The sequence below is a fragment of the Brienomyrus brachyistius genome, chromosome 7, assembly GCF_023856365.1.
Source record: "Brienomyrus brachyistius isolate T26 chromosome 7, BBRACH_0.4, whole genome shotgun sequence".
NCBI lineage: Eukaryota > Metazoa > Chordata > Actinopteri > Osteoglossiformes > Mormyridae > Brienomyrus > Brienomyrus brachyistius.
The window spans coordinates 9237727-9251209 of NC_064539.1; the positions used below are offsets into that span (position 1 = coordinate 9237727).

Consider the following 13483-nt stretch of genomic DNA (forward strand, 5'->3'; position numbering starts at 1 on the left):
AAAACATCAAGTTGTAAAGAACTGAAAATGCACATCTGTCATATATTTGCTTCACGTAGATCATTTTCCTGAAAAACAAATGGTATTTCAATCAAAAAAAACATCCTTACCAATCAAGTAACAAGTTAACATAAGAGCCCCTCCTTGATATCATCTTAAGTCATCCATTGAGCTTGTAAGTTCAAAATTCGAAAATTTGTCACGGTCGTGGGGATCTTCTGCCTGTATCTCATCTGAAGATGCCAGGACGGCATTCCCAGAGCTGCTTTTTGCAGGTTTACTGCCACCCACCCTCATAGATCTCCTGCTCCAAAAGTTCTCAATAGGGTTGAGGTCAGGGGATGATGGTGGCCACACCATGAGTTTTTCTCCCTTTATACCCATAGCAGCCAAAGATTCAATGGTATCTTTTGCAGCATGTGATGGTGCTATGTCTTGCATGATTTTACTTATTTTTATACCATGGCAGGAAATGGTGAGTTAGAAACCCCACATATTTTGTAGAGGTCATCTTGATACTTTCAGGCATCCGAAAGGGGCATACCATCTCACTCCCCATTATTCCAGCCCAAATCATCACTTCGCCACCTCCTTGCTGACGTCGCGGCCTTGTTGGGACATGGTGGCCATCCTTCAACCATCCAGAGCTCCATCCATCTGGGTCAGTGAATAAAACTGTTTGAAAATTAGTCTTCATGCATTTCTGAGCCCACTGCAAATGTTTCTCCTTGTGAGCATTGGTTAGGCGTGGCCGAAATGCAGCTTACATCAAGAGGTTCTTGGGTCCCCAGAGGCATCAGCAGCTTCAAGTACCTGCTTGCTGCTCATCAGTGGCTTTTTAATAGCTGCTCTCAATACGATGTGATTGCCTGACAGAAACTTTCCTTAACATGCCTTTATCTGAACAAAGCCGTTTCCTCTCCGAATCACACGCATATTTTTTAACAGTACAATGATCTTGCTTAAGTTTTCGTGACATACCCAATGTTTTCATTCCTTTCGCAAGGCATTGCACCATTTCACACTTTTCATCGGCAGACAGGTCCTTCTTTTTCCCCATACTGCATGAAAACTGACTTGCTTAATAATGTGGAACAAGCTTTAGTTAGGCTCAGCTGGGAAACTAATTATCAACCCTGTTTGAGATTGACATCGGTGATCTGCACAGACAGGGGAAACAACATAAGCAAAAACTTCCACAGAAAAACTAAAACCCAAATGTTTATTTAACTAAAATCCTACATGCATAATAATTTGGAACACAGTGTATTATTCAAGCATCAGGGTAATGTTCCACGAAGCAGAATTTCTTGGTTAACGTGATAACTTGTTGGATTTAGGGTATCCATCCATCCATCCATTTTCCAAACCGCTTATCCTACTGGGTCGTGGGGGGGGGGGGGGGGGGGTTAGGGTAGTCTGAGCTAAACGGACTTTATCTTCATTCACTTACATTAGCCAGATAATTTGTCAGATTTAAGGTACCCCAGTTTAAACAGACTTTATTTTCGTTAACTTATGTTCAGACCAGACTACCTTAAATCTGGTAAGTTACCTGGCTAAACAAGAAATCCTGCTTTGTGATACAGGCCTCTGGTTTATTCTCACTTCTCTGTGATGGCATTGTTTTACTTTCTCTTGACAAGGGAAGTGGCCTTCACCGCAAAGAGGGTTCAGGAGGTGTGTGAAAGTCCATCGTACCTGCAAGTCCAGGAGCTTACTGCCACGTCACGCGCATGTTTCCAACTATGTGGTTGAGTCACAGGGGATTGTGAGAAGGCAGGACATGTACAATGAGTACAGTGAGCCGCAGAATTCGGTTTTGAAAGTCTAACCTCATTTTTTGACCTATATTTAATGGGTTCTTCTAAAAAAGAAGTAATAATCAAAGTTAAGGCTGTGAGAAAGAGGGAAAAAAAACAGACATTTTGGGGGTCTTTATTCTTGACTTGATTACACAATCAGAAAGTGAGGAACAATTTTCAGTGCCGCATTTTTCCCCCTATAGTTCCATAGATCAGTATTTTGTGAAACTCAACAGTCTTCTGTATTAATGTGCCATAACTGCCAAGGAGCCCCGGCACAAAAATGATAACTGAAATCCTGACACACAAAAATATAGCCCATGATCACTCAAGGACATATTATTTTCAAGCTACTCCCTCTATAGGCCTATAGATAGAAGAAACCATATTGCTGCTGTAACCTAGTTCTTAAACTACAATATAAAGAGCGTTAGTTTCTAAGCACCAGTAATTAAATTGTATGTCACCGTTCTAATTAGCATACACAAGAAGCTTAGAAGGCTATGTTAAATTAATTTCATTTCCAGTACAGATGATGATAGACTGAGTGAAGAGACTGCAGTCTTAGCAACTCATAACGGTTTGTTACATGGAATTATATCGTTGTACAGATTCTGACAAAAATAATGTCAATTCTACAGCCATGACAAAAAGTTTTGAGAATGACATGAATGTGAATTTTGACAAATGCTGCTGCCTCTGTTTTTAATGATGCCAATTTGCAAATACTCCAGAATATTATGAAGAATGGTCAGATGAATTGCAATTAATTGCAAAGTCCCTCTTTACCATGAAAATGAATTTAACCCAAAAAAATTATAATTTCCACTGCATTTCAGCCCTGCCACAAAAGGACCTGCTGACATCATTTCAGCGATTCTCTCGTTAACACAGGTGAGAGTGTTTACGAGGACGAGGCTGGAGATCACTCTGTCGTGCTGATTGAGTTAGAATAGCAGACTGGACGCTTTAAAAGGAGGGTGGGGTTTGAAATCATTGTTCTTCCTCTGTTAACCATGGTTACCTGCAAGGAAACACATTACTGCTAGCAAGATTGCACCCAAATAAACCGTTTATTGGATCATCAAGAACTTCAAGGTCGTGAAGTAAGCTTCAGGTCACCCAGGAAAGTCCAGCAAGCACCAGGACTATCTCCTAAAGTTGATTCAGCTGTGGGATCAGGGCACCACCAGTGCAGAGCTTGCTCAGGAATGGCGGCAGTCAGGTGTGGGTGCATCTGCATGCACAGTGAGGTGAGGACTTTTGGAAGATGGCCTGGTGTCAAGAAGGGCAGCAAAGATACCACTTCTTTCCAAGAAAAACACCAGGGACAGACTGATATTCAGCAATAGGTACAGGGATTGGACTGCTGATGACTTGGGTAAAGTCGTTTTCTTGGGTTAATCCCCTTTCTGATTGTTTGGGGCATCCAGAAAAAAAGATTGTCTGGAGAAGAGAAGGTGAGCGCTAATATCAGTCCTGTGTCATACCAACAGTAAAGCATCCTGAGACCATTCATGTGTGGGGTTGCTTCTCAGCCAAGGGAGTGGGCTCACTCACAATTTTGTCTAAGAACACAGCCACGAATAAAGAATGGTACCAAAACATCCTCCGAGAGCAATTTCTTCCAACCATCCAAGAACATTTTGGAGATGAACAATGCCTTTTCCAGCATGACGGAGCACAGTGAAATAAGGCAAAAGTGATAAGTGGCTCGGGGAACAAAACCATAACATTTTGGGTTCATGGCCAGGAAACTCCCCAGACCTTAATCTCACTTAGAACTGGTAGTCAATCCTCAAGAAGTGGGTGGACACTTCTTGCCAGACAAATTCTGGCAAACTCCAAGCGCATCGATTATGCAAGAATGGGCTGCCATCAGTCGGGATTTGGCTCAGAAGTTGATTGACAGCATGTCAGGGTAAATTGCAGAGGTCTTGAAAAAGAAGGGCTAACACTGCAAATATTGACTCTTCGCATAAACTTAATGTACTTGTCAACAAAACCCTTTGACACACATGAAATGCTTTTAATTGCACTTCAGTATACAATAGAAACATCTGATAAAAAGATCTACAAACACTGAAGCAAACTTTGTGAAAACTAATACTTGTCATTCTCAAAATTCTTGGCCATGACTGTACATGAAAAATACATGGCTTCAACACTGACCAGTAGCTGTGCTGGGAATTATGCACTTTTACCAGAATTGGCTTAAGGTGTTACCATAGCAAAGAAAAAAATTTTTATCAACATAATTGTTGTGAATTATTTACCTGTATACAAGTTAGAAGCAGTTTTCATCTACGATAGGCAATATTCACTGGAGGGAGCATCTGCTGGAAAATTATTAAATTAAATTATTACCAGATTCCTCCTCCACCCACAAATGTTACAGGAAATAGCTAGTCATTTTCATGTCAACTAATCATCCCTGGGTAATTTCTTCTAAATTCGAATTAGAAGCAAAAGACAGAAATACATTTCGTCCTCTGAGATAATGTGATGTGTGTAAGGGACATGCTTGTTAGTCACGTTAGAAGGGACAGAGATTCTATCTTCTCTAAAAATTCCAAACAGAGGAACCTTGAATTGGTTCAAAATAAAATTCCAAGCAAAGGTTTACAGGGTACGCGCATTTCACGCCGTTAGACAAATATATACAATGGAAACGACCATTTCTCATTTATTTATTTAGCAGACACTTCTCCAAAGAGAGGTACAAGTGAGGAGACCTTGGGTCAGTTAACATGGCCATACACTGTCCCTGGAGTCCTCAGGATTAATGGAAGAACGATGACATTGTTACACTGCTGGTTCTGGGATTCAAACCTAAGACTGTCCGGACATGAATAGGTAGTCCAAACCCACACGCTACTCAAAACGTTCTAACAAATAGGCTCATTATTTAATCCATTTTGTTAAATTAATCATATTAATAAAATTTTCAAAATATACTTAAATGATATATCTATTTATTTATTTCCCCTATCGTCAAGGTTGCTTTTAATGTGTAGTCTGACTGTCACGAATTCGATGACGTCGCTATAAAATACATTTCCCATACACCAAACATATTTTCAAACTAGAAATCGTCAAAAGTGAAGTTGTTCGGGAATTGTAGGGGTTTTTAAAAATACCTGCTTAGCTGTAAGACGTTCGTCGCACTGCAGTACCCATAATTCAGTGCGTTTATCGATTTGATGCCGCCATGTTGTAGGAAATCCGCTTGCGGTGGATTACAGTTTAATCCGAAAGAAGACGAAGAGAGACTGGGAGGCAGATCGGGTCAGTACCGTACCAAAGCCAACAGGCAGAGAAGCAGCTGAACGAATCAAATGGACATTTCGTGTGTTATTTTGTATTGTTAGAGTAGTAGGTTTTTCCTCAATGAGGAAGCAGCTAAATTAGCTAGATCTTCACAGTTTTTCCCCTCTTGTATCTCCGCTGGCTTCGTCGATTCTGATAGAAACTGACAGCAGCTGGATAGCTACTAAAAGACACCGAATGCAAAATAATAAAAATAAAATTAGTCACAATTTCGTTGACAGAAGCTGAGTTTCCCCCTTTCCCCTTTCCCTCAATAGTTTTTTTCATCTTGAAACCAGCCTAGACGAGGAGTCCCATTTCGGGGAGGGGGGGGGTTGGTGTCCTGGGTCTACTATTCGGGACCAAAACGGAAAAGATCACCGCTAGCTAGCATAGTCGGCTGGCAAATTTACATCGCTGGTTACGCCGAGGGACGGTCTCAGCTCGTTAGCTGCCGGACGAGGTCCGGAGATGTCAGGAAAGGAGATGAACAAGCAGTCTACCACCGATCGGCCGATTAAAGGTAAGATGCCGCTGCTCAGCAGCCGGGTCTCTTTCTTCCTCGGGGGTTAGCGGGGGTTTCTGGGCTATAATACTTTGACATTCACCGGTCTGCCTCCAGTTCGGGGCGTTGAGGGGTGGACCTAAACCTGGGTGATACGACCCTTCGGCGTCGTCGGCCAGCTGGATGCAATTGACGGGGTTTAAGCCCTGTTATTCGCCGATTATCTTCATATTTGTCCTTTACACACCCCTCTGCACACACACGACTGAATTGCTTCGACAGGGCGTTATCCAGGCACATAGGCACGCTACACCTCCGACCACGTTTCCCTACACTTTAAATTGCCGTCCAGCTGCAGCCTCTGGTTTCCGGTTAATTTTAATTTTATTTTGTTAGATTTTTTTCCGGGGAAGGGAGGGTATGATTTAACGCATTTTTTGTAGCTATCCAAATGATTGAAAAGGTCCTGCTGTAGCCGCTGTAAGTTTTGTTCAGCAGCTGTCAAAGAAGTAATCGACACACGAAATGCAACAGTAACACGGAAGGGCTGTAAAAAAAAGCGCCTTTGCGGTTCTCGGGTTTTTTCTCGGGTTTATTGGCGGGTTTATTCTCCTCTAAGAGACAGGAAACCTGCAGCCTCCGGGGCTGCGATGCGCACTGAAACGCGACTTGAATTTGCGGCATATCTAAGTCGGGAGACCCCAGTATACAGGCGCACATGTTATGTATGTGCATCCCCGGAACTCCGCATGGCCGTACATATAATATGTTTCTATGTCTTTCAAATATGTCGTTTGCTGTCTTTCGCGCTATTGGTCGACTGATTTTATTTTATATATCTGACATGTTAACTGCTTATGAAGCAACGGGTTTTTTTTGTATTTTTTTTTTTTTTGAAAATATGTCGGACCTTTGTGGAGCCTTATATTTGGTTTCAACTAAAGTTGGAAGGGGCACAAGGGGACATTTTTCAAGGATCAAGGGAGAGAAACGGTGATTAATGCGTTTCACACGCAAGCTGGCGGGAGTCGTGACTACCGGCACCTGACGGGTTTAAATGCTGCAGTCCTGGGAGGGGATCTGAAGAATTAATTAAGCCCAGCCCACCCCCTCGTGAATGTCACAGGTGAATTCAGTGCTGCCACCACTCAGGCTTGTGTAACTAAATGTCCCCGTAGGAGGAATTTAAACATGTCTCAGTTATATTTAAGTCGCTTTGCTCTTCTGTGCAGTGGACTGCATGCACCAAAAAAATCACCCCCCCATGGTGTCTGACCTCCGGTAAAACTGACATTAATAAATGACACAAATTTCTAAATGAATATGGAGGCAATTATGTGAAGTGTCCGGCTTTTACACTTTATCACATAAGAGATCCTGCTTTAATTTGTTACCTTTTGCTTTAAGTTGTTCAGTACACAAATTCTTTAATGAAGTCCAATCTTTGTTCTGGGCTATCTTGAGATATACTTTAGACCTGTTTTTTTTTTTTTTAAATATCGAATGAGTTCGTTAAGAATCAGACTGGCTGAAACCATAGCAACACTCGCATGTTCCTCTAAGTGGGCAAATGCCCGCTTCTTGTTTATCATTATGTTCAGGGTCTGAATGTTTTTATGTTGCCATTTAAGAGGCATTTTTGTGGCATCTTGCGTGCTGCATACACACACAGCATTGCTCCGAAGCGCAGGGCCTGCACGCCTTGAAAGTGCACTTTCTTATGTACCAAAGACTGTGAAGGCTACATAATGAGACCTCCGGCACCAAGTAAGGAAAGAAAAAAATAACAAGATGGTTTGATTTTGATTTCGTTATCTCCAAGGGCTTTGAGTGCTCCCGGAGAGTGCTGGGGCACCGTGTTTGATCTGAGCATGTGGATTAGTTTGATGTTGATTTAATCGCATGCGGTCGCTGCTGAAATGAGCAGCTCATGGTGTTTCGGTGAATCCGCCTCTGCCCAGGTACGAGTCCGACAGCCCAGTCATGTAAAAGCATGTCGCCATTCAGAGAGGCATCAGATTAAGCCTTGGGCTGAAAAGATTTGAGCAACTTTTGCATTGAGGTTTACGGTGAACAGAAATAAAACGCATATTTTAAAGCATGGATCCAATCGCGTGAATATAAAAAAAATTGTCAAAATAAGGTGATCCTGTTTTCTTTGAAATGTGCATGAAAGGAACTCTGTTCTGTCATTGCTTCCCTGTTGGAAGCGGGTTAATCTTAGCATGTCATGGCTTCACCCCACGCCGGGCCCTGGCCCCCCACCCTACGCCGTCTCTGTCCCAGGCTTGGCAGCACGGTGGGGAAATCCACAGGGGTTCAGGACTTTGGCAAATTGAAATGCGGAGGTACGTGTAAGGGCAGGTCTTGCTCCTAGGTCAGTATGTCCCTGTTGGGGTGTGTGTGTGGGGGGGTTCCTGGAGCTGCTGCTTTTGATCCACCTTTAAGGCGAATCCCAACCAGTGTGTCATTTTTGTGCCCGAAGGGAGACTTGCTAGTCTGGATCACCTCCACTAATGTCCACATTGGTAACCACAGTACACACCCAATCCCTCTTAGTTATTATTGGTTATATGGAGGACAGCAGCCCTACTGGTGTCATTTTACTGACACCCTGACAGACTTGGAACATCTTAAGAATTCCTCGGAGCAGAGGAGCGGTTGAGGTTGAATGTAAGATGGTAACATCCCTGCCCCCCACCCATGTGCTCTGAGGTACCGAGGTCAGTGTGGTACTGCATACTCTATCTTACAGTGGAATTTGGGGATACCCTGCTACTGGGAGATTGCCAGGAAGGGGACTGGAAGAGACAGCTCATCAAGTGAGGCATGGTGGATAGCTCTATTTTGGAGTGACTGCCCTGGATGGGGTGCTGTAGGAGGTGGGGGGCAGCATTGGGCCGCTTTTATTGAAACTGGCACGTGCATAGACACACACACACACACTCACTCTCACTCATTGCATTTTGTCCCCTCCGAGCTCGAGTGTGTGTCCAAAGCTCTCCTGTTTGTTCTCCGTCTCCAGTCACGAACGGCTTCCAGAGGCATATCTGTCCTATGTAAAACTCCTCACTGAGTCTCCTTTCCCCTGGCGGCTGTGTCTGTCAGGAATCTTCACTGCCTAAACTGCTGGCTGTCACCTGAAAAGAGCGCGGCATTACATCAAGACCTGTGCTAAAAAGCGAGGAACGAATGAATGATGAAATGAATCAGCGTCGCGATTAAGAGAGACGAGGCGACGAGAGAGCACCAGGAGTCTTATTCTCCTAACTGCGCTTGTAATGCCGCTATTTTTAAGGGCCCTGAGGCTGTGTTGTTGTCAAGGATGTTATATAAAAATAAACCGGACCGAGTTCTAGCTATTTTAGCTACAGCTAGCCTTGACATCACAGTGCATTGGGACATCACAGGAGGACGGCCCCCAGCAAGCATGACTGTGCTGACTCTAGTCTGCTGCCACCCGAGTGAGACCTCATAAGGGCGCATTCAGAGAGAACTTGTTCAAGTCAGATGTTTAGGAAGCACATGTGATATAGCCAGAGATACGCTAAGTGACTGCAGGGTTAAAATTAATAAAATACACTTGAGAAGCATATATGTGGAAACACAAGCTCATGTTTATATATGCAGTTTCCTGAAGGCTTCTTTGGTATCCTGTCTGTATTTGAGGTGTTAAAAATATTACTGTATTTGAACTGCAGTGCGAGACACCTGAGTAAGCAGGGTTATCTCATCTGTCACCTGGTAGCAGTGGTTAGGTTTGGGAGACTTTATTTTCGGTGTCCACCTTCATGGGCCAGTCTTGTAAGTAATTCTCTTTCGTTTGTCCCTTGTTTCCTTTACAGTCAAAATCTTCTTTTTCAATCTGCAAGCCGAAATCAATTCCTTTCTCTCCCAGCCCGCCTTTGAATTCCTCCTCCATACCTTTATCTCGGCCATCCCTGCTCATGGGTACCGCCTCCAGGGTCACAAGATTCAGCCGGTCCAGAATTCTGCAGCCCACCTTGACACCCGTGTTCAGACCCACTGTCATATTTCTCCTGCACTCCCTGGCTTTCAAAATTATTCTCCTCTCTTTTATGAGGTTCTCAGCAATCTTCTCCCTCCTGTCTGTGATCTTCTCATACCTAAGCCCAGGCTTTAGCATGGGCTTACCAGGGCAGTAGCCCAGGGCCCAAAAATAATTTTTATTCGGCAATTTATTTCTAAAATATGTAAATATTTTATATTCTTTGCTTTATCCTTTCACAGCAGGCATCTTGAGTTGAGTAAAACTCTGGAGTGAATTGTGTGAGTGTTTTTTTTTTTCCCCTCCATTTGTTTACATGTACATCTGTCACACCTGCTTATTGTTAATTGCCTAATGTTTTTCAGCGCGAAGGTTACAAGGTTGTGCGAGGGGGGGGTCATTCAGTGTTGTCAGTAGATACCATTATTATTGTTTTATGGTCATTTATTTGCCAAAAAAGTGCCGGGTCGAAGTGTCTGTATTTCTATGTGTGTTTTTTAAGTGCTGAGTTTGTAAACGGCACTCGTAAAAAAAAATAATAATAAATATTTTTTTTTCCCTTTACTTCATCTCCCTCAGTCACAATCAGAGTTACATAGACAATCACCAAAGTCAATTAAAAGCATTAGAAGTTTGCTCATATTGACCTTTTTTTAACCCTTATTGCTGCCACTTCCCGAGCTGCAAGGTGTAAGCACTTAGTATTTTGTATTCTCCAAAATACTTTCTTTTGGTAGGGCCCCAGAATGTCTCTAGCCTGAGGCCCCCCCATCCTCATTAATTTGGCCCCCCTCCCCATCAGTCTCCCTCTGATCCTCATCCTGGCCTTCCGAGTCTCCTTCCGTCTAAACCACGTAACTCTGTGGACTGAGCCTTCTCCAGGGTGCTACCCTGCCTGTGGAATTCCCTTCCCCCAGGTTTCCTAAATTCCTCCACACTCCCCACCTGCAAACCCTATTGTTCTCCCAGGCTTTCCAGTTCCCTTTATTCAGCCTGCCCCCTCCCTGCTCTACCTACCGGTGTCCCGTTTGCTCAATTAGCATCGACTCCTTTGTTTATCTTTTCTCATCTTCCATGTTCCTGCTCCATTGTTTCATCTATAATATTTGTTTCTGCTGTATAACATGCTGTATACTTCTGTAATATGTTATACTCTAATTATTATACGTCATATATACACAATGAATGCATTGCATTATTGTACTGTAGTGCATTTTGTAATTATTTTTATGCAATAGTTTTATACATACAGTACAGTGCAAAAGTGTTAGTGAGTCAAGGGAAATGTTTAAAGCTGTTTATCTAAGTTGTACGTGTATATTTTCCCAGAACAAAAACATTAACTTTAGAGCATATTCAAATTAACACAATAAAAAATAATAAGTATTTCTTCTTTTCTTTCAAAAACTAATGATATCTAGTTGGACGGCTAGATGAACACAGCTTCAGTTCCCAAACCTCTCCTCAGGGGCACCCTAGACATTCCGTGTATTTGTTACATTTCACAACCACCTCACATAGATAATTAATAAGTTAAAAATAACTCTGTGAGGTATTGATTAGCCATAAGAGGCGGTGTAGTGGTTGAGTCAAAAAAGACATGGGTGTATTAGATGTTTGCTGCAAATACTAGAGCAATTTTAGGAGAGGTTTTGAAGTGGTTAAGCTGACACTTTGACAGGCATAAAAATAAGTTTTAGACGAACATGAAGATAATTTAAACATTTACTTTGACTGCCTAAGACAGAGGTTTTCAACCTTTTTAAAGCAAAGAGCCATTTTATCCTAAATGTCTGATAGATTTACAAAGAGCTGCAATGGATAGAGAAGAGGGTTTTACATGCGATTTTTTATTTTTTATTTTTAAATGCGATATTGGTATATATGCATTTAACACAACAACAAAACTTTAAGTACAGTGGTACCTCAGAACTTGAACTTAATCCATTCAGAACTTAGGTTTGAATTAAATGTTTGAGTTCTGATCGAATTTTCCCCATAAGAAATAATGGAAAACCAATTAATTGGTTCCCGGCCCCAAAAAATTACACATAAATGTTTTTTTTAGCATTTAAACACAAAATGAACAGGATAAAACAAGAAGGGTATTTTTTCTGAATGGCTTCTAAAACGATAAAGAATGTACCTCAACACTACCCCTGTCCTGCCCCGATCGTCCACTCCCGTGTGTCACGCCCCCTCGTTAACCTCGTGTGGAGTCCCCGTGTGATCAGCTGTTTCTGGTTGTTGTCAGTAGTGCTCTGTATTTAGTCCGCGTTTCAGTTTGTTTCCCCAGTCCGGTCATTGTAACGTTATGGTGTTGTTCTGCCTGTTCTCAATTAAGCCCAGTGCTTCCCCAGTCCTGGCTTGACAGATCGTGACAACCCCAAGCCATGCCCCAACACTGTGCCAACACTAGACTATGCCATGCGGTCCATTGTTCATTTTTATTATTACTCTGTATTCATTAATTTGTTCGTAAATTGCAAACTTTCAGGTTGTAACATTTGTATAACTATTGCGTAAATTTTTGGTGAGCAATGGCTACCAAAATTATAAAGTACAGTGTATTACCTGATATTTTCAATAAAAAAGCACTGTCACCAACAAATGATGCTATCACAGTGAATGCGAGGCTGAGACTGAAGCGCTACCCCTTGTTTCCGCTGAGAGATGTGCCCCCTGACTCATTTCCCCGCGCGTACAAGTTATCTTAGGTTGGTGTTCACGGTTCACGGACTTCTGAGATTCAGATTGAGTTGTAGGTCTTTTTTTTCAAACTGGGTGGTTTGACTTTTAAGAAATTCGAGTTCTAATGAGTTCTAGAATTGAGGTACCACTGTACTTACAAAAAAATTAAGAAAAACAATTTTGGGGCGGGGAGGGGGGCTGTTTGTTTTAAATCACTTTGACGCGTAACAGTGTAAAGGTGACCGATATCACGATATTGTTCAGTTCTGTAGCAATAGTCTTCACCATCACCCAAGTTTGTTTGGCTCTGCAGTCATTTGCCCTTCACTCTCCACTTTACTACTTGTAACTGTGCTGACCGCAAAATGTGTTCACCACTCCAAACTCAGCTCGCTATAATTTATAGATCGATGAAAATATAATAATTTTACAAAGACCCGGGAAGGCGTGGTGACGATTTACTACAAAAAGTATATGAAAGAAGTAGGAATCGCAATAAACTTGGAAGCCTACATCGAATCTTGGACACTGAAGAAAACGCCATTAAGCATACCATTTGACCACAGACGTAATCTCGTCGTGGAGAATGACTTTGAGGAAGGTGTAAATTATGCAGTTAAGATGTAACAGAAGCGTGCTTTGGACCGCCTCATTCACATATAGCTAAAGGAATATCTAAATGAAAAATAATATTAGCCTAGTGCTAGGCGGTATACCGATTCATACCAAACAGTGTTTTTTATTATTGTTATAATATGATACTTTTCTTATACCGCAATACCTGTTTAAATAGCCTACACAAGGTTTGGAAAGTGGCGCAGCTGGCAACTTTAAGGGGTGACCATTTTCGCCGCTGCATTGGCAAATCTGTACCAGAAAAGATCAGAAACGGAAGATATAGCTGACGCTGGAGTTGAAAATAATGAGACACTGGGGTTGTCGGTTCTCAGATACTAATCAATATTAAAAATTAGTGTCTGATTAGATAATCATTTTCACCATTATTGATACCAACAGTGCGGTTATCGCCTCATTCGCCACACTTTACACAGCACCACTACAGCTCAGGCACGCGCACACACTCGCGCAGCCCTCCCCTCCTCTCAATAGCCATTGAACTCATTCGCGCTGGTTAACACACTGATACCGAGTTGGCTGAACTTG

At 42.3% G+C, this 13483-nt stretch overlaps 1 protein-coding gene across 1 annotated transcript in view; it reads left to right on the plus strand.

Moving 5' to 3' along the window:
* Positions 1-5030: 5030 nt before the first annotated feature.
* The window catches only part of LOC125745765 (serine/threonine-protein phosphatase 2B catalytic subunit gamma isoform-like), a 29194-nt gene continuing 20741 nt past the window's right edge, over positions 5031-13483 (plus strand). Inside the window, 1 exon segment of the mRNA XM_049018941.1 lies at positions 5031-5637. Coding sequence (XP_048874898.1) covers positions 5586-5637 — 52 coding nt within the window. The 5' untranslated portion in view covers positions 5031-5585.